The sequence below is a fragment of the Formica exsecta genome, unplaced genomic scaffold, assembly GCF_003651465.1.
Source record: "Formica exsecta isolate Colony F162 unplaced genomic scaffold, ASM365146v1 scaffold314, whole genome shotgun sequence".
Taxonomy (NCBI): Eukaryota; Metazoa; Arthropoda; class Insecta; order Hymenoptera; family Formicidae; genus Formica; species Formica exsecta.
Window position 1 is genome coordinate 929,008 of NW_021850397.1, and position 21,241 is coordinate 950,248.

The 21,241-nt window shown below is 36.2% G+C and overlaps 2 protein-coding genes across 2 annotated transcripts in view; one reads left to right on the top strand and one right to left on the bottom strand.

The window, feature by feature from the left end:
• The window catches only part of LOC115237861, a 66,293-nt gene extending 51,151 nt beyond the window's left edge, over positions 1 to 15,142 (top strand). The window contains exons 3-4 of the mRNA XM_029811199.1: positions 12,104 to 12,161; positions 13,574 to 15,142. Coding sequence (XP_029667059.1) covers positions 12,104 to 12,161; positions 13,574 to 13,713 — 198 coding nt within the window. The 3' untranslated portion in view covers positions 13,714 to 15,142. The remainder of the gene's footprint in view (positions 1 to 12,103; positions 12,162 to 13,573) is intronic.
• Positions 15,143 to 17,594: 2,452 nt separating this feature from the next.
• On the bottom strand, positions 17,595 to 19,922 carry LOC115237859 (actin-related protein 3). The gene is made up of 6 exons (XM_029811198.1): positions 19,740 to 19,922; positions 19,209 to 19,389; positions 18,808 to 19,122; positions 18,413 to 18,730; positions 18,101 to 18,319; positions 17,595 to 18,018 (listed from the first exon to the last, which is right to left on the bottom strand). Exons 1-6 carry the CDS (start codon positions 19,781 to 19,783, stop codon positions 17,839 to 17,841), a joined length of 1,257 nt encoding a protein of 418 aa, XP_029667058.1. The 5' UTR covers positions 19,784 to 19,922; the 3' UTR covers positions 17,595 to 17,838.
• Positions 19,923 to 21,241: the final 1,319 nt, after the last annotated feature.

Below are 21,241 nucleotides of genomic sequence, written 5' to 3' on the forward strand. Positions count from 1 at the left end.
TACAATAATATTTTAATATTTTAATAATTTATATAATAATATTTATATATTACAATTCCACGTCATTCTATTCTCTCTCTTTTACATCTTTCATATCAACCGCGCGTATATAATATTTTCAGAAACGAGATAAAACCCGAAAATGTAATAATAGCTACTGTTCGACAAAAGATTTTGCCGTAATTAATATTAAATTATCGTGGTTGGCATCGCGTCAAAGCATATTTGGAGATCCGCGCAGATGCGTTACTAGATACCACAAATCTGGATGAAATATAACGAAATGTGAGTTGGTATTTCGTGATGATATTTCAAAAGATCTTTGCTCCGCATTATTCCTTTGCTCTCTGCTCTACATTACATTCTCTTTTTTGCCAAAAACTTAGATCAAACAGGTGATATATTAAATATGTTGTCTGATAATAATAATAACTCAATATAAAAGCAAATGTATACAAACTAATACATTTTACGAAATCGATCATGCTCTTTAATATCGAAATAAAAAACTCGCAAAAAATTTATAGATCTCTCTTTCTTTAGAAATTTATATTCATGTTGGAGGAGAGCCAATTTAAAATATAAAGAATATAAAGAAACGATATGTTTGATTGAATATAAAAGATCGAGACGTTTTGGAATAAAATATGATATCTTGAAAGGCAGAGAAAGAATTTTAAAAAATTTCGTCCTTTGGTATTAACTATAAAGCGTAGTTTATTAACAGGAAACGAGAGAATTAAATGTCCGCGTTTCGTAACTCTTTGATAGCAAGATCCACACGCAATGACTTGTTGTTCTGCTAACAAGCTTAAAGTGCAATGAAGTAAAATACAGCGCGCTGATGAATTCTACGAAAGATTACTGAATGCAAAGAGGATGTTGTAAGTTTGTAAATCCAAAGAAGACATAAGGAGATGAAGTGAAATGGAGCAGTGAGCGAAAGGAACCTGAGCCGTTTGTAAAGATGTCGAAAGGATCGTAGTTCAAAGCTGTTTCAACAAAATTTCGCTTCCAATCTTTCTTACGTTGCGATCTCACGTGAATTAAATTAAATAATATTTAATAGCTTCTCGAGTGTGTGTGTGTGTATGTATGTGTGTTCGATTATGACGAGCGTGGAAAAAAGCTTTTTATTCCAAAATAAAAAACATGCATGATATATGAAGCGCGAAAAAAGAAATGGGGACGTAAAATTGAGTTGATTCAATTGATTTAAAAGCATACATTTCGCAATAATAATATAATATTGTTCACTCAAAAGACGTTGCATTTTTTTATATCTTGTCAAAGACTGACAACTGACAGTTCATGAAAAAACACAACTCTCGGCATCATGTTTCTTTGTTTATCTCTCCTCTTTTTCCCGAATATAGAACACTGCGTGTCATAAAAGAATGTAGTTAATGTAGGATGAGGAACGGATATGGCAGGAAATTAATAGGATCACAACAATATTAATAGCTGTTTCAGATAGTATTTCAAGAATGTCGTTTTTGCGCAAGAACTCATACTTCCGATGTTGTTATTTCGTAAGAATGTCAGTTTATTATGTCAGAATGTAAAAGATTGTCAGTCTTATTTCATTCTGATGAAAATTTCTCCTTTTATTCTGGCATGTTGACGATAAGCTAGTTTTCGAAGAAATTTCGAGCATCCTAAATTTCTGTTCATCAGAATTTAATAGTCAGCATTATACGCGTGTCAATTATTTTCTATCTATAACGATCATATATCAACAAACTATCGTTTAAAGCAAATTCAAACTACTCTGAAAATGTTTCGTCTAACATAGACTATTATTTTCTTATCAGTTTTTCTTGGATTCTATTCGCAATTATCTTACAACTTGTTAGAGTTATTCTTCAGGCGTTCAGAAGGCGACTTTCGTCGCCCTCGTTTTTTTATACTGACAGCAATTTTTCGCTTATAAAGAAGAAATTCCATTTGTTACGGGACAGAACGGCATTCATTTAAGCATTCAAGATAACCTTTGAAATTTTTAATGCTTTTGTCTTTCTTTCGACGACATTTCTTCCTTTTCCCTGTTCATGCAATAACCAAATTATATGTTTATTATCATCGTCTCGATTGATGTCTAATTTTCAAGCGGAATGCAGACAAAAATGAAAGCCGTTTGCCAATCGTCACTTCGTAATGACGATCCATTTAACGGGAATTGCGTCTGCAACTCGTTAATTAATTATCCTTTATATTGCGTTAATAATTTGATAAATGCCTGTCAGCATCATGTTAACTTTTAAATGCAATTATATCCAGAGTCCATAAAATTTATGAGAGTAAATTTACCTTTCAGGTTTCCTGCAATTTATAATCGTATAATAATATTCCACACGATACATAATTAGAAAATTATTATAAATTTACATTGATAATAATATAAACAAGTATAAGCCTTGAAATTTTGCGATTATACATATGATGCAATGATCTAAATATCTAAATTATATTTTTTATCGATAAATTAAAAGATTATTTTCTATCTTCCTGTGCATATAAATAGATAAGGAACATCCGAATTTACGTTAAAAGCGATCTAATAGGACGTTCTTTAATGATTCGGGATATTAAATTAATCGCAATTCTTACAGTACTTTTCGGCCAAGTCCATTCATAGATCAAATTTGAAAACTGCCAGATAATAATACACGAGCGGTGGGCGTGATTCTTGTACGGTGCAGCAATTTGCGGAGTGACATTCTCGAATAGGGCACCATTGGCGGAAAATTTCGAGGGTGGCGAATTTACATTCGCTCATAAAACTCGAAGTCCCGGAGGAAATCGGCGGCCAAGTGCTGCCGTCAATTTCGCGAAAACGGAGAGGATCCAAGTCTCGAGAAATTCGTGAGAGAAACCAGGGAAAGCTTAACCGTCATTTTTTCCGCCAAGGTAGACAAATGCCAGAGCATGAAAATTCGCGTTAATTATTGCATCGATTTCAAATAAATAATTTTCCTATCTATTTGTACCTATTGGCCTTATAAAAAAAATGAATTTTCAAATAATATTTTTAATTTAAAAAAACTAGTCATCAAAAAATAGTCATTTCCCTCGAAACCACACGGGCACCGCCGTTCTCATCTCTCACAATCAAGAGCAAAACATTTATTTCGATCAATTGTTTTTGCAGCAGCACATAGAAAGTTACAACAGATGGAGAAACACAAGTTTGAAAAAAAAAACATTATTTTATCGAGAAAACATACGTGGGTGTATATGAAAATATATATTCCAAATATATTTCAAAGAGAGAGAGAGAGAGAGAAATTCGATTTAATCGATTCTGGTCGTTTCCAAATCGATGCGTATGACAGGCAAAGATTGCATTTCTTCACTGAACACTTTTAAACCGAATAACTGCATAGCCTCCCCGCTCGCATTTTCCGGCATTATGCTCGCATTTGTCGCGGAACATCGTTGCATTTGCACTGCGGAATATACATATTTGAGATATGCGGCCGCGAACGTGCACGCACCGATATTACCGAGGCTCCCACCGCACGCAAATCCCCGCAATGCTTCGCGATTTAAAATTGCTTATCATATAGAGCCAGGCGTATCCGCGGCCTCCCCTTTGCCGCATTGAGTTTTTTCAATCGCACTTTGCAACGCGTTAAGATACAGGCGAACGCAATACGTGCTTTCTATTGCCGCTATATTTTAAATCGCTGAATAGAATAGCTTCCGTGTATATATTTTCGCGAACGATATATAAAGAAAAAGTTTTATATATTATATTATCTATATATTACATTCCACTATCAAATTTATCTAAGAGTTCGAATTTTTATAAGAGATAAAATATCGATGTGCGAAATACAATAATGTCTTTTTTAAAAACACATTTAATATATAACTTTGATTTTTATTATTTATAAATTTTAATTAATTTTTAACCATTTATGCAATTCGCGCACAACAAATTTTTTTCTTCTACTTTATATAAATTAAAATATTTTCCTTTCAACTGTTATATTCAAAATAATGCCAAAGGAGAATCGATCCCGAGCGATCGATGCAGCGCGAAGTAGCGTACAGTAGTAGCGGTCAACCGGCGATCAGCCGGCGCGCAGTGAAAACACTCGCGATTAGATCGACCGCTAGTAGTTACAGACATCAGCGGTCGCGTATGATCGTTAGAAGTCGTATCTCAACGTAGTATCGCGAATGTTTCTGGGCTAGCGCCATTATCTGGATAGATACAACGATACCCATATATATGAACAAGTTTCGATAATTTTATTATCGCAGGAAACACACTATCTCTTTCTTTTTAGCTCTCGTATCTCTCATCTGATATCGCAACGCGTTAAATGGATTCCAACGTAATATTTTCGCGAGAACGTAAACAAATTAGGAATTAAATATATTATCGACATGATCCGACATGATGGCGCGTTATCAATGGCCTCTATTCTTCTTCTCGTCACAATTTGCAATTTCACGGTCTAACGGCCTTTTTTCGAGAAAATTGCCCGCGTCTCGTCGCTTGCGAAGAAAAGGCAGCTGATATATAAGAAGGATGATAGGAAGAATAACGTGGTTAACGACTCGCTGCTATTACAACAACGACACATTATCTGTATCGGCAAACATAACGAACCTCCAAGTTACTGGCTGTTATAAATACTGAAGCGCATCTCGTCGGGTATTATAACACTTCATTATCCCATTTCCACGTGGGAAGGCTAGTGCGTTAATGTCACAAACTTGACATTAACATCGTGTTATCGTTCTCAAAGTTCTCATATTGCAACAAGTCACGGTGAGTTATGTGACGAAAAGTATCATCTCGTTCGCACAAAATAAAGTTACGCTAATTGATCTTAATCGAGCCATACATCATAGATGTCATATTTTTTTGCGACAAAATAACACGCAAATCTATGTAGAGTAAAAATGAACAAAAAAGGTGACAGTATTTAAGATAAAAAAAATATTTACACAAGTTATTTTTCTTTCCTATTGGAATATAAATAATTAAAGTAAAGTAATAATTCACTTGATACTAGAAACGATAAGAAAATAATATTTGAAATATAATCAATACAAATTTGAAAACTTAAATATTATTTAAAATAAAATTTTTAATTATTGTTTTAATAATTTCAATTATTGATTTCAAATAAATATTTTTTTTCTATCTATTTGTACCTATTAGTCTTATAAAAAATAAATTTTCAAATATCTCAAACTATTTCATAATCACAAACTAAATTATTTAGATAGTTATTTTCAATAGCCTGCCTATCATTGATGGTGAGATCGATCCCCATGTCGTATAAAATCAGTTCTATTATACATACATGTGATTTAGCGTGCGAAAATCGGCCCGTAACGAAAAAAAGAGATGGAGACAGAAAGCCCAAAAAACGAAACGCAATGATGGATCGCTGAACGCCGGGCATTTAGCCGAGTATTCACCGTCGAGCGCACTTCTTCCTGCTTTATGGCGTGTGACACACACGCGAAAACGCAATAAACGGTCCCCGGAGGGGGCGACGCTCGATTTGCGTTGAGTTGCGTGCATTCCGCGACGCGGTCGCATCATCTTCCATTGCGGTAAAAAAACATGATGGCGAGGGAGAGAGAGAGAAAAAGGAGAAAAGGGGTGTGAGAAGATAAAACGGATCAAACGGGTTTGCCAGATTGATATCGCCACCGACGCTCGACGAGTTTTTTTTTTCCGCTCGTCCAAACGGGTTTTCGAGAGTGCCGTCTCGTTACCCATCAGGTCATACGTGCACCAATTGCTTTTATTTATCCACTTTTTTTTTCTCCACCCGTTAGTTAGTCGCATCGTTAACGTTCCGCGCGATTTATTCACAAGTGATATCTCTGTTGATGTTTGATGGACGGCGCGGCTGACAGGGATGCAGAACGATTCGCGAAACGTAAAAAAAAGTGACACGCGAACTACTTGGATTCATTTTCGTTTGGTACTGGTTTTAAATCGGTCGGAACAAAAGTAGCGATTTTTTAGAATTTCATAAGAGAATGATAGCCTTTCTTTTCGAAGTTTTTCTCTTAAAAAAAGACAAATTAATCAATAATTAATATACAGAGTACAAATTATAAATTCGCGAACGTGTCTAATTTAAAAAAAATAATAATATTCTTGAAAGATAGAATTTTTTCAGGATTTGTACTCTGCAAGTTTATAATTTTTATTAGAGACACGTTGTCTTGTTTGCGATGCGACAGTTATACTCATCGTATTGATAAAATCACCTCCCCCGCGCTCCTTTGCATGTCAAATAAAAGTAGATGTTTCCCTTTCTACCATTTCCATCGAAACAATTGTTTACCTTCGTTTCTCCGAGTTTATTCGACGGCCGCGTATCTTTTTTTATTATCAAATCTGAAAACAATGGACGCTTCGAGAAATATGCAAAGGCACTTACTAAACAGACCGTATTGTTACACAATTCTTTTCCGCCTTCAAGAATCGGGTACTTGATCGAAGTTTGCGCGCAAACCAATTAATCTATTATATTTGACTGTATAATTTTATATAAAATTATAAATTTTATTATAACGAGAAACGTATATCTTAACACCGTTATATTAACATAATCCGTGTAACTGACAAGTAGAAGGGATCCGTCGAGTTTACCGTATATCATACAACATATGAAGGTTTCAGCGCAACTAAACTACTTAAGCAGTTTCAACATAACGGACTCCCGTCGTCTAGCTATCTGCCAAGCTTGTCTTAAACTCCTATCACGTCTTTCGCCTAGATAATTCTATTCTCGATTTCTGCTCCCTCTCCGATTATTAACTCGAGATGCATGACGTTTTATTATAATCTCCAATCATTATTTCGCCGCTTCTAAACGTTTGTGATCTTTTGAAAATAAATTCAATTCCGTTAAATTAATTTAAATCAATGATGTAATTACATAAAATTAAACAGCTTTGCAAAACGTTAAAGAAAATGTTCTATTTTTTCCAAATCGGTCTATTGTTTCATTAGAAAAATTATTATTTTCTCTTCGTACTCGAATTTCATTTCACGATGAAAGATCGATTAAGCTAGATTAAATTCTATTGTCTTTGCAATATTTTTTTTCTCCGTCCATTATTTTATACATGCGAAATTTTGACACATTGGGGTTCGATCGCTTGCACGATAATTCCGGATCACAACGGCCGTCGTAACTCACCGTTTATGTCATCGCGCGATGGCGACAATACAATAATAATAACGATGAAGATAAACCACCTTTATCGTTCTGGTATGGCCGGAGGTGAAGGAAGTGCTCCGTTTGCGGTATCATCAGTCTCTTACCAGAGTGTCATATAACGTAGCGTAACTGAATATAATTTATTATTGTGAATTGTGCTCCGTAATTCCCCGTACTAATCCGGGAGAAAAAACGCAATATCCGCGGTGATATGGGATAACAATGTTATATTATTACGATACGATCGCGTCATTAAGTGATTTTCTAACGAATAGCTTCCAAAAGTAGGTCATGTCTCACGATGCATCTCTTTTTACTTCGATTATTTACATCGAAATGTCATTGCGGAAGAAAATTTGATATATCGTACAAATTAAAATTAATTTTCCTAAAGCGAATACCGCACACAATGACACGCGTTGCAAGAGAAATATAAAATTAATCCTTTTATCTATATATTTTGGGGACATTTTAGCGCATCTGGAATAAAATAAATAAATTTTTACAACAACGATATAAAAGCTTACAGAGGTCAAAAAATTATATGTATTTCACCGTATAAATCTGATCCATTATTCTGAACGAAGCGTTTATTAAAGATTTCGCTCGAGAAAATGAATAATTAAATCTATAAAACTCGTTTATTAATATTGACGTCGCGCTTAAAAAAACGAATCGATCGACGCGAAGGCAATTAAAGGGCTGGGCAAACATTCGAGGGAATATGAATAATATAAATTTAATTATGTAAAACACATTTTACCCGCTAAACAGGCGTGACGATAAAACGGGCGATGATAACGCGTCACCCGATGCGCGATAGTTGGGGGTCAATGAGATCGATAAATTCGCACCAGCTAAGCACGAGCACTTAGCTCGTTATCCGGAGGCATAAACGCGCCGCTACTTATCGCCTTATCGTATATAAGTAAATTTTCAACGACGGCGACATCCTCCCACCCACAGTCAACGAAGTAGTTCGCACTCTTGTCGCGTGTCGTTAGCCTCGTCCGTTATTCGGTTGCACTTCTCGGATAAGGGAAACTGTCGCAGGAGTTGTGCGACGTATCCGCATCGTTGATTCACCCCCTCGTCCTGCCTCCTCCTCCTCCCTCTCCCCCTCCACCAACCAACGGAAAATGCAACGAATGCACTTCGCGGTGCACATTGCAAAAATCAGCGCGTATGTATGTACACTTCTCTGAATCCCACTGTATATATGGTTCAGAGTCTCTCGTGCCCGGGAAAAAGGCGTATGAAAGTTTTATTATATACAATAAAATATTTTTTTTCGGGGGAAATGCACCGTTTTTTTTTTTTAAGGAAAAATATAAAAATGAAAAACAAGCGTATATTCGAATCGTATATTTCAATATCTGCCAAGAGAGCTTTATTCATTATTTACGAACTGATTTAAATAATAAAAAGCACAGAGTTAGATATATTTTTTCATTAATATTTTTTCTTTAATTCGACCCCCATGATATAAAAAAACAAACCATGCTTTGAGAATTAAGTCTAACAATCTTCGATGAAGGAAAAAAAGAGACTAAAAGTTTTAATAAAATTATAAATAATTGTGTCTAATATTTTAAAAATTCGAGAGAATCCCGGTTTATCTCTTCCGAAATCTATCTTAATCCTAATCTATTATATAACTCTATTTTCTTTAATATTTTTCATCCTACGTTTTTTTTCCTGAAATAGAAATATAATCGCAAATCACGTGGTATGGTGTAGATACTTTCGAGAAATTCAATTCTCGTCCTCGTTGAATTCTTTCATTCTGTCAAACGACGCCCCGTGTTTTTTTAACGTTATCCACGCGTCGCATCGGCTCGTGTTCGCGTGGTAAGTGCGAGATAAGCAGGAAAACAATTCCCCGCTTTCCAACACCGGATATTCTCACTACTTTTTTCCTCCTCCAACTACATTGTCCTCGTTTCAATACGTATCGCCGTCGCGATTACCAGCTCCCAATTTCCGGTTCTGAGCGGTAACTCTCGGAGACGCGATCGTCTTTCAAGAAGCACTTAAAGGAAGAAACGATAAGGGACAGTGCGATAAGGGAGCGCTGCTTCTCGCCTCTCTCGTCGGAAGATGATAGTTTTTTTTTGCCGACGTATGCGGAATAAAAAAAGGATAAAAAGTTATCAATGAGTTATGAATCAGCTGCACTCTTGACATCAAGCGCACTTTGTTGTCGGGACTCAACTGTTTTCCAAGCGTTCGCGCCAATTATTATGCACCGCTGACACTGGCGAATAATTAACACTCGGATCTTTTTCTGACCATGCCCTGTCTCTCTCTATCAAGTTTAATAACTCTGATATGAAATTAGAGTTTAGGAGCAAAGACGGACTTTAAATCTATAACTTGGCAAGCGCACTTTGAAGGAAATTTAAAGCGAATTTAAAGTGGTATTTATGAATTATTTAGGAATTTAGTCTATATTTCTGTTCATCCTTTAAATACAGGATGTGCTATTATTTTTAACGAATAAGATCGATGATCTCTTTCTTAAGACCGGAAATCCCGACAGATATTTTTCGCTATCGTACAGGAAGCCGGACAATCTGTGCGGGAAACTTGCGGCTTGATAAAACTTATTACGCGAACATAAAAAATGCAGTAAGCCGATATCGTGCTTGGTTAATCCGTCCACGGGATATATTTATCTTCACGCATAGGAAAAAAGCGATCAAGATGACACTCGCGAATTTTTCTTATGCAATAACGACATTTCATCTTTCGACTCGCTACCCTCCGTGGTAGTTTAGCACATATTTTTTCGCCGTTGCTTTTTATCTCTCTCTCTCTCTCTCTCTCTCTCTCTCTCTCTCTCATTCTCTCTCTTTATTTCCCTGTCCCCTTTTCCACTTGCGTCTCCAGATTAAATATTCACGAGAGGAAAAACGGGGACAATTTTTCCGCCGCAGTGACAAATTTATCCCGCAAATTTCGTTTGGTGAGCCATACAGGCGCGCATTCCTGAACAAATAATAATTTGAAGGAAACACATTTTACAATTATACATCTACAATTTAAAGCTAAATCATTTTTTATCTGATTCACTTAGCATGATGCCACTGATTAAGCACTCGAATTAAGGCCGTCACAATTCCTAAACAAATAAAGTTTCTTTTTATTAAAGAAATATAAAAAAAAATAGTTTTTATATATACTTTTTACTTCATATTTCTTCAGCTTAATTACGGATTGTGGAAATCTCAGCTGAGGGCAAAGAGAATCGTTAGATAAAATGTTCGGGAATAAACTCGCCTCTGGAGAATAGTGCATACATCTCTTATATGATATGAAGCGAGCTCATCAGGCTGGTCGAGGGCTAAATTAATTCTACGCTGACTATGGAGATTTTCGGGAGAGCAGTTTACCGAATCCCGCGAGACGAAAAATCGTCGATGACAAATCGCGCTTTATTTGCGTGCCGCCTTCGTTTACTCGAAACAAGCGGAATCGTGAAACAATTTTGACGCGCTCCGCGACAATTGCCATGATTAAATCGCTTGCGAATAAACAGGTTTCGTAACTCTAGCTTTATTATCGCGTTTCTATTACTCACTCGTCCCGTTCCTGTATTTGTTTGGCGACTCTCGTGTATTTATAAATTCAACGCATGTTTATCCGTTACTCATTATTTCGTCATGACTACGTAAATAGCCACATTTCCCATTAATTTTTTTTTTTTTGAAAATACAAAATTTCTCGTTGAAGTCATTGCGGAATAAAGTTCCTTCGCAATTCTTTTTCGCTGAAAGATTTTACTTCATGGATTATTCCTCGCTTTTTGCTTTACGAGAATTTCACGTAACGTTTGCATTCTCACGTCATTTGACGGTCGTACTCGAAAGGTTCAATAGCGAGATTGTATCGTCGACGCGGAAATTCTTGGTCCGCAAAGGGAGTTTAATAACTAAAGAGAAGTAGGACCGATACGAGATAGATAGATAGAAAGAGAGAGAGACAGCAGAATTGGAGGGTTTAATATGTACGACGTCCTCGGGGCGTTATAATCGTCGAGTATCGATCATGCCGAGTACATGACGTAGACCGCTTCGAGGGAGACTTCCCGTTTGACCAATCAGAGTCTGCTAAAGGATCGTATCATACTTGTCGTTCCTGATCGTCCGGCGACCTCGGCTTATGCGCGACCACTCGACGGTCGAAATCGGAGAGGATTTTCAATGAGAACGGGTACAGGAATCTCCGAAATTGCGTCCGCAATTTGTCCTTGCGCACACGATATATACATTTCGTTTAAGAGCCAATCTATTCTAGTAATATGAAACATAGATGATTTTTAGAAATTTTTTTGAAGGATATTAGAGCATCAATAAAAACATATGTGAAACGCCAAAAATTCAATATCAATAATTCATATCAATTTCTAAATATTCTTCAAAAAAATTTCCTAAAAATCATCAATTGTTCATACTGCTAGAGCAGACACTGGGCCCTTAAAAAAAAAAAACATCATGACATGCGTGCGATGATCGCACTTTTTCGTTGCGGGCAAACTTCCACACGGACAAGTGTACATACGTCATATTTCATTCTTCGTATAAAAATTTCAAATCGTATGGCGTTTCTTTTTTTTTTCTTTTTTTTTGCCCGGGTCGGGGACACGTTGGAAATTGCGCAAAACAATATTGACAGATGAAACATTCGCCGTAATTCTCACTTCGATAACGGGCGCAGATTTATTGGCTTTATGTGTGAGCGACGCATGTGTCATTTCGCCGCCGGATAAAATATTCCGGTCGTCGCGAGAGAAGAACCACAAATGGCACGACGTCATTGATCATTACTCGCCGCTATATGTCGTACGTTACAGCCACATTAACGACTTTTCTGTTTCCTCTGTTTTTCAGAAATATGTCAGCGAAGGATCGACGGTGCGGGACTGCGTGAGTCAGTGCGTGGAGAAAGGTGAGTGCCAAGTTTTCCTCTCCATCGCGAAATAAATCCACCTATTTTGCGATCGTGAAAAAGAAAAAGAACAACACGCCCGCGTTACAATCTATCTTCGCTAAACTGTTTCGGGATCGCGCTAAATCCACCCTCGTAAATTCCTCGACACCGGGTAGTCGCTGATGGCCGCCGGGCCGGTTGTTTCCGCGAAATTTACAGGGGATAAAACGGCGGGTCCTAAAAAATTTGTGAAACCGCGTGTTATCGGTTGCTTTGGATCGGCGTTTGTTATCTGAAAGGCAGTGGACGCCGACGTCGGCGTCGGCATCGGGACGCGACGCCGGATTCGGTACCGTTGAATTCCTCTTCCTCTCTCTCTCTCTCTCTCTCTTAAGGATCGAACCGAGCAACGTCATCGATTTCGGATTTACGCCCGCATCGCGCTCTTTTTCTTCATCCGCCTTTATTCTCGAGAAAGGAGAGGAGAGAAAGAGAAAGAGAGAGGATGAAAGCGTGCGAATCGCTAAAGGTCCCACGGGCGAACTGTGTTATCGGGTCGCGTCGTTTTATTGTTTCGCTATTCTCTCTCTCTCTCTCTCTTAAGGATCGAACCGAGCAACGTCATCGATTTCGGATTTACGCCCGCATCGCGCTCTTTTTCTTCATCCGCCTTCATTCTCGAGAAAGGAGATAAAGAGGAGAGAAAGAGAAAGAGAGAGGATGAAAGCGTGCGAATCGCTAAAGGTCCCACGGGCGAACTGTGTTATCGGGTCGCGTCGTTTTATTGTTTCGCTATGGATGAAGGCCTCATACTTTTTCCTTCCTCGTATTTTTCCGCCGTATTTTACAGGCCTTCGACGGTGCCTATATATCTCTTTTCTCTTTCTCTCCTGATCTTTTTTGTCACATCTCGAAACGGAAGCGCCGCGATTAATCTTTGTCCGCTGCTTTTCTTCCTCGTGGTTCTTTTATTAAAACTTCTTAGCTAAATTTTGAGTTTATGATTGTTTTAAAAATAATTATTGTTTGTTATCGGAGTTTATATATATATTATTCGTTATAACATGTCATCAGATATAGTTACTCACGAAATTTGATCAAATGTATGAAAAGTTTCATAAAAGCGTTTGAAACAAGAGAGGAGAAAAAAAGAGAATTAAAAGTATTTAAAAATATTTCGCGAGTCTCTTGTATCTTATTAAAATCTATATTTCTAGAATTCTTTAGCTACTTTCAAGCTTTCAGCTTCCAGCTTCTGTATCCTCGAATTAAGATTAAAAAAAAGAGATTGTCTTTTCTTTTCTACACAATTTTGTAACTATATGCATAAAATACTAAAGTAAAAAAGCTTTAAAATAATATTTGAATGCGCACCGAGATCTCAGATCGGTGAATTAAATTGTCGAATGACAACGACTCGGCTGTTTCAGAGGCCTGGAGCACGAGAACGTATTGCTGCCAGCAGGACGGCTGCAATTCCGGGCCGTCGTTGACAGCGTCGAGCAGCGCGTACTTGGTCCTGGCGATCTCGCTGGCGATCCTTCTGGTGTGCCGAAGCCTCCGTGGCTAATACGTCGTCCCGCAAGACGGAGGATCCGAGCGTCACATGGAGCCACAATAGGTCCTTCAATCACACAAACTTGCACCGGGGGTTGAGGGGTGTTGAGAATTGCACTTTGCGTCTCAAACGTTTGCGCTGAACGATCGAGGCTTCCTACGAGATAGCGGATCTCGCGAAGACGTCGATAGTCGTCCTTTCTGATCCTTGGATCTTCTCGACAAAAAATCAGAATATGTTCCGTTATTTATTTTACCGAGCACTCTCTGAGATCTCTCTATAGTATCAACGTATGCTTTCTTCTTTTCGATATCGTTCGACGCATACTAAGTTAAAGTTCACGACAGTTGTAATCTAATCAGAGTGAGTAATGCATGCCAATGACGTTTGAAAAAAATTCCGCTGATTTGATGAGATTTGCACAACAGTTATCAGTTAGAAATAAGCCTCGTTCACCTGTTGCTTTTATCGACTCACAGATTGATCGATTTTTATTTTGATGAAATGATCAATTTTTTTTCCTATTTTTATTTTGATGAAACGCTAGTATAATATTTCGTAAAGTTGACGTCTCATAAAAACTTTACATTTATTATTCATATTATACGGATATGGTACTCAAATATTCACTCTTTAAACATCTCGATTTTTGTTACACATTACTTCAAAACTCTTCCTCTCCAGGATGTTCTTTTTACATCGAAACTAGAATACTGTAAGATATCGAAAATCCACAATGTGAAAAATATATATATAATTATTCTGTTTTAAAATTCAATTTTTTAAGAAAATTTTTATATAGATGGTGTTTAAAAACCGTAGAAAATTATAAATAATAAATATAGCATCGTGATTATTTCCAAATATTATTCTTATATATCTACTAATAAATTTACATATTTCCGCATATTTTCGCGGATGTTTGGCGAGTCTCGCTCTGAATTAAGATTCCATCTTCGCACGGGATCCTTATCAAGTACGAGCCCGAATAACGATACTTTCTCTATTTTACCTCCACATGTTAGCTTCTTTTTTAAATCAAAATAACGGAGTACTGAGCTTTCTGAAAAATATCTCGATAAAAGAGAATTCCAGAAGAAAAGATGGGCTGCGCACGATGATTCCTCAACAATAAATAATCGGAATAATAACAATGATATTTAACTCTCGCGATTTGAGGACGATAAAGAGAATAATCATCATTGTATCGCGCTTATCCGCTTTCACAGTAGCTTTCATGCGATCCGATTTTGTAGACGTGCATTTGATCTGCTTCTTTGTGCACTGTTTCGTCATTTTGTCGATTTTTTAAGCAGGATAGTTTTTTCGAATCATCTGAATTAATCGGTCGATCATTCAAAACTGCTCGAATAATTGAATTTTTAAATAAGAAATTTATATTTCAAAATCTTGTTTGCAATAAAAAATATATATTTAAAAAGAAATAATTTTTTATAGTTTCTCTGCTCTAAACGGCAAGAAAAATACGGATGAAAGTGCGGGAAGCACGAAAACATTCTATATATGTATCGTTCTCCGCATCACGATTTTTTATTCTTCAAATTCTCGCCGATCAGCTTTCTGTCGAGGAACGCCATTCTGTCGAGGGTGGTCTTCAAATTGAATTTATTCAAAAAGTTTCGGCGTCCCATTTTTCGTCGGGCGTTTTATCGACGCTTCTTCCATCCACCCATTCGGCCTCGTACACGCGAGTTTAATAACATCGGGTTGGCGGACCGGAAAAGGGACGATCGAGGAGTATAGGAGCCGATTTATCAATATTTTAGACGAACATCAGGCGATGTGTTCGAGTTTTATAAATATTTCGACGCATCATGCGCTCCTCTTTCATTATAGGTACTGCGCTTTTCTAGGCCACATCCGTGCGAGAATACCTCAATGTGATATTTCACATTATAAATCCATTTTGAAGCTCGTGTGATTCTTTGAAATTCTTTTCATGGAAAAATCACGTTGACAACAATACACAACACCTGACCCGTTTAAAAAGATTAAAATGCCCAAGAGAAATACCTCCAAACTAAAATACAAATAATCTAACAGAAAAGGATGATCTCATCCATATTAAACAATTTCAAAAAAATGAAATTTATGACTTTTTAATTTTTTAAATTTTTTGTACGCTTTTAGAATATTTAAAACTTTTAAAGAATAAAGCGCGCAGTGCGTTTTAAAAACATGACACCCGTGAAAAGAACCGGGACAACTAAAGTTACCACGATATGTTTTAATAGGTTATTTATGCCCGAAGGTGTCAGGATGTCAATATCGTTTGGGAACATTGCTTTTTCATGGGCATCTTTTAAAAACAGTTAATCCCTGATAATCCTTTTTGACGCCGAGGCGATGTTATCGATTGTACCGTATATCTATGCGAAGCCACTTCTATTATGGGAAAACGCCATGATAAAAAGGATTTGACCTTTCGCGACCCCATTTTTTTCCATTAGCTTTGCAAAGCCGATTATTGTTCAAAAGATAAACTTTGTTATGTCGAAAGAAGAAAGCACGCAGTGAGAGAAATTTCAAACTCGTTTGCTTGCAAACGTCCGTAGTTTTACGCGATTTTATGTTAAATCAAGAAATATATCTCGGACGCGAGGAAGAGAGACACTATAAAAATCTAAAAATACGAAAAACGAGTTATTATGCATGATAGATCAAAAAATGGATGTGTTATCTACAGAGAAAACGTGCATTAAGTCTAATCTTGGACTTGTCTGATAAAACAAGTATCTCAGAAATTCATTCTTTTTCTTCCAGCACGCAATTTATTCTTTGATGTCTGTGTATCAAAAGAATTACTTGGTTTTTTTATATATTCATAAAACAAAGAGTTGTTTGCCATTTGATGACGAATAGCAAACAATTCTTTTCGCGCATAAGTATCTCAGTTTTACTTATTTTTTTCTCTTTACGACACAGAATTGAGAATATCCCCCACGAGATTGAAATATCTTTATCAAAATTTTGATATCATGAATCAATTTAACATAAAGACGATACAGATCGACGATGTCCTGACATATCCTATTTTTTTTAAACGACTCGAAGACGCTTGTGACAATTCGTGATAAGAGAAAGAGAGAGAGAGGCGAAGAGAAAGCATCGAACGGAAGGAAACTATACGACGTTTTCCGCGCGAAAGCCGGTATCGATATATTGGACCATAATCGTTGTCAACGATACGCGTAATTAAAGATCGCGAACATTCTGATCGAGCTGGGATACACGCAACAACACAATCGGAGGCAGCAACAACACAAACGGAAATTGTTGCTTCTATCGCTCGACACCTTCTAGCCGTAAGACACTTAAAAAAAGAAAGAGAGGAAGAACCCAGAAGTGGATTAAAAATAAATTAATAACGTGGTTAACTTACATACAGATAACGTTTAACAGAGAGAAGCACAGTGAGGATAACAATAATGATGTTATTATTATTATTATTATTATTATTATTATTATTATTATTATTATTATTATTATTATTATTATTATTATTATTATTATTATTATTATTATTATTATTATTATTATTATTATTATTATATATATATTATACACATACATAAAAAATATGCATATGTTATATATATTATATGATATTATATTATATGAGAAACTATGTCATATTGCATTACATTATATATTATATTATTCAGTTAAGCAGAATCATATGTATGACGAGTTGTACATTTATATTAGACACACACAGACGCAATAATAAAAACTATATATATATATATAGCAGTAAATAAAATACACAGTAAATTCTGTATCCATTTCATAAACTGTATACATGTATATACCATGTAAATTTATAAATGATCATTATATTAAATATAAAAAGAAAAAACAAGAAGACATTATTAATTTCCATAAGTCATATATACTCAAGTCACACACATAGTTTCAAATGTATGACATGATTCTGTGAAAAAAAATACAAGAGATTATTCTTTTGTAAATAAGTTGGAATAAACAGATTGTCTTTTTATTGCATCTAGCACCATGTAAAAAGAAATAAATTATCTGATAATTCTCTTGCATTTATAAATGACAATATGCATTAAAAATGATTTCAATCGGCGTGCTTCTCTCGTTTATTATCTCTTAAACCATACTGTGGAACACAGGATTATAACGACAAATTCCAGGACCATATTCTTGATAAGCCTTCTTTGTGTGACAGACTGTGTAGAATTCTGGATCACTGGCCAGTAACGCGCCACCGTACCATACAGCGCAACGCTGCTTGTGATGCGATATCACACGAACGTCTATTGGTTTTGGCTAAAATATAAATGTGGTTTAATAAACATAAAATATTATTACACTTAAAAGAATTAATGCCGTAATATTATTTGATATTCACCGTAATATGACTACCGCTTAATGTTTCACTAAGCTTAAGTCGCGTGTCGACAATCTTCTTTATGTCACGTTGTAGTCGCCTACCAAAATCCTTGAACATGGTAGAGCCGCCCGATAATACAATATTACTATACAATGGTCTTCTGACATCGATTGGGCAGTTTTGAATTACGTCATCGACGATTTCATTGAGTGGCGTCGTGAAGTCCGGATTAGAAAACTTGAAACATTCATAATACAAAAAAAACATAGACATTGGTTGTGCAAAGTAATTTACAATTAATGTAGTTGTATATATATACATTTAACTTACTTCGGGATGGAAAAATATTTCCGGTCCAAGAAACCTTTCATATCCGACGTCCACGCCAAATGGATTCTTGGTAATACTGTTAATACCGTCATATTTTTTAATATACTTTGTAGGATCGCTATCGTATTTGGCGAATTCTTTCGATATATCCGGGCATATATAACAATATTTTTCTTTAATTGACTTGGCTGTTTCTAACGATTGCTCGGGTGGTATTCCAATCTCTCGTTCTCTCAATAGACTTTGTATAAAATAAGTAATATCACGACCAGCAATGGGAATGTGCTTTATACAACTTCCTATAACGAAACCTTCTGCCTGTGAAAATTCAATATATTGTCAAATCTGATAAGATTTTAAAATGAAATATATAATGCAGATTCATATATACATACTACTGGAATTACGTGAGTTACACCATCCCCACTATCAACAACGACGCCTGTTAAAGTACGATCTTCTACGTTTTTAGCTGTCCACGAAGCCGCTAAGGCAAGAACAGCTTGTACCGCTATATAAAGTCCTGGTACATTGAATGACTCAAACATGATTTCTGCTGTATATTCCCGATTTTCTGGAGTGTTCAAGGGTGGTTCTGTTAAAAGGAAGTAATGATCTTCGGGTTCCGATCTGAGATATTTGAAAATGCATTGTTGCAAAAACTTCTCCATCAAGTCCCAATCCTCGACTAGTCCATGCCTCACTGGATACTGCAGATCAAGGATCAAAATGTATATTTTAAATACAAACCATTGGAAACGATCCTATCTTGAAGGAATATTTTGTAAATAAATACCTTAATTGAATATCCGGTGGCTTCAAAAGCCTCATCCCCGATGTAGGCATCCAAGTCCTCCACACCCTTCGTGATCCTCCTCGCATTGTTATCACCAACCTTAGCTGTTTCCTTGATGGCAATCGCCGAAGGTATGGTCAGCTGAGGCTCCTTATTGCCGGCAAACCCTAATTTCGTGTATCTACAAGATAACGATTATTAACACAATCGATAATTATACTCGAATGGGAAATATCAAGCGTGTTAATCATGCGTGGGCGAATATATTTTTACGCGCATCGATATGATTTACCATTATATACATGATAAAAAAAAAATAATTTTAGGAATCGGTTATTAAAGAAATCTATGTACATGTATGCACATGTAATATGTAAATATATGAATCGTCGAGAAGGCGCGGTTTACACTTCTCCGAGTGTTTATCTGAGGCGTGTGTCATCGATGACAGTCGGCTTCTAACCTGATTGGCACCACCCTAAATTGGCCGTTCGCCCAAATTTATTTTTCCCTTCCCGGAGTCGCACTTACCCTGTGCCTACGTCGATGACGCACGCAGGTAGACGTCCGAGCATGATTCCTGACCCACTAATAAACCTTATCTCGATGAAACACACCCGTATCGATACCGATGACGGTTGGGGATAACCATCAAACCACCATTGAACTAACACTAGTACCTGTCAACACTTGTCTATGGGCGCGTTCAGGAAACACAACCGTTGAGCATCGTCTTGTCAACACTCGATGTTGATTTGTTGGTTCTAGAAGTAAGAACCAATCACGTTTGATTGCTGCTCGTGTCTCCTGAACGCACCCGATACCACGTGTCTCGCAGCGCACCTATCGTCACGCTGTGTATCTATTTAATAATGACAATCTTATCGACGGTGTTGGCAAAAAATAACATTATATAGAAGTCCCCATATGCAAAAATGCCGTCTGTAGTCCATTCTCATACTACATTTTAGTTCTATGATAGAAACTGACCACCTACACACGTGCATTACTCGTGTATTATTTGTATGAGGATATAGGACTGTGTTTGTGTGCAAAATCGAGAGAACTGTCAAAAACAGCGGATAATGATGCAGTTAGTATTGTCGTAATATTAAATAATGTGTTATAGCTGCGTATCTTTGTAATTTTGTTTTACGGAATTATAATTGCCAAGAGAGTTTGTATGAGAATCTACTTAAATTAAGATATATAATAATGGAAAAGAGGTTAACGAGTATATGACCGCCAATACAGAATTACTTAAACGATTATCGATAAGAATTTATTGAATCCTAGATGTTTAGGAGCATAGATTAAATCACCACTGACAGTTTTATTTTTTGTTGTTTAGAAAAATTCAGTTTGGTGGAATATATAATGAAGGATACTACAGCGTGGCATTGATGCAATTACATCTGTAAAAGAGGACCTAATGGTCGTGCGAAGGATGACTTCTGAAATTTTTCTGGGAAATGGTGGAACTCTACATCGTTCCTTGATGTTTATATTGAAACTTGGCTGGCAGTCAAGATTTCGTTTGCCAGTACTTCTGGTCATTGTCTTTGTCGCCATGGATTACAGATTACAATTAGAGATAGAATTTGGAGACAATGCAGATCAACATAATCATTTATAATTTGAACAGAGAAAAACAGATAGATAATAATTTGACATAAGACTGTTACTTTATATACTTAACATATGCATATAATGCAAAAGGTTTAGTGGAAAGTATAAAATATGAACTGTATTATTTACACACTATCATGAATGTAATACATATATGAACTGTTGACAAATATTAACAATTGTATCATACATATTTTATATGTGCATGTCTACTCATATATGGAATTTTTTGCTCAGTACTTGCCAATTTGCAACGCTTGTACTTTTGCTAGACTGTCATTGCATTTGTCATATCAGAATTTAAGAATTTTGCGTTTTATTGTAATATATTTATATCGAATACATATATGCTATTTAAGTTAAGTTTATGATTTCATTATAAAAATAAATAGTAATAAGGGGGC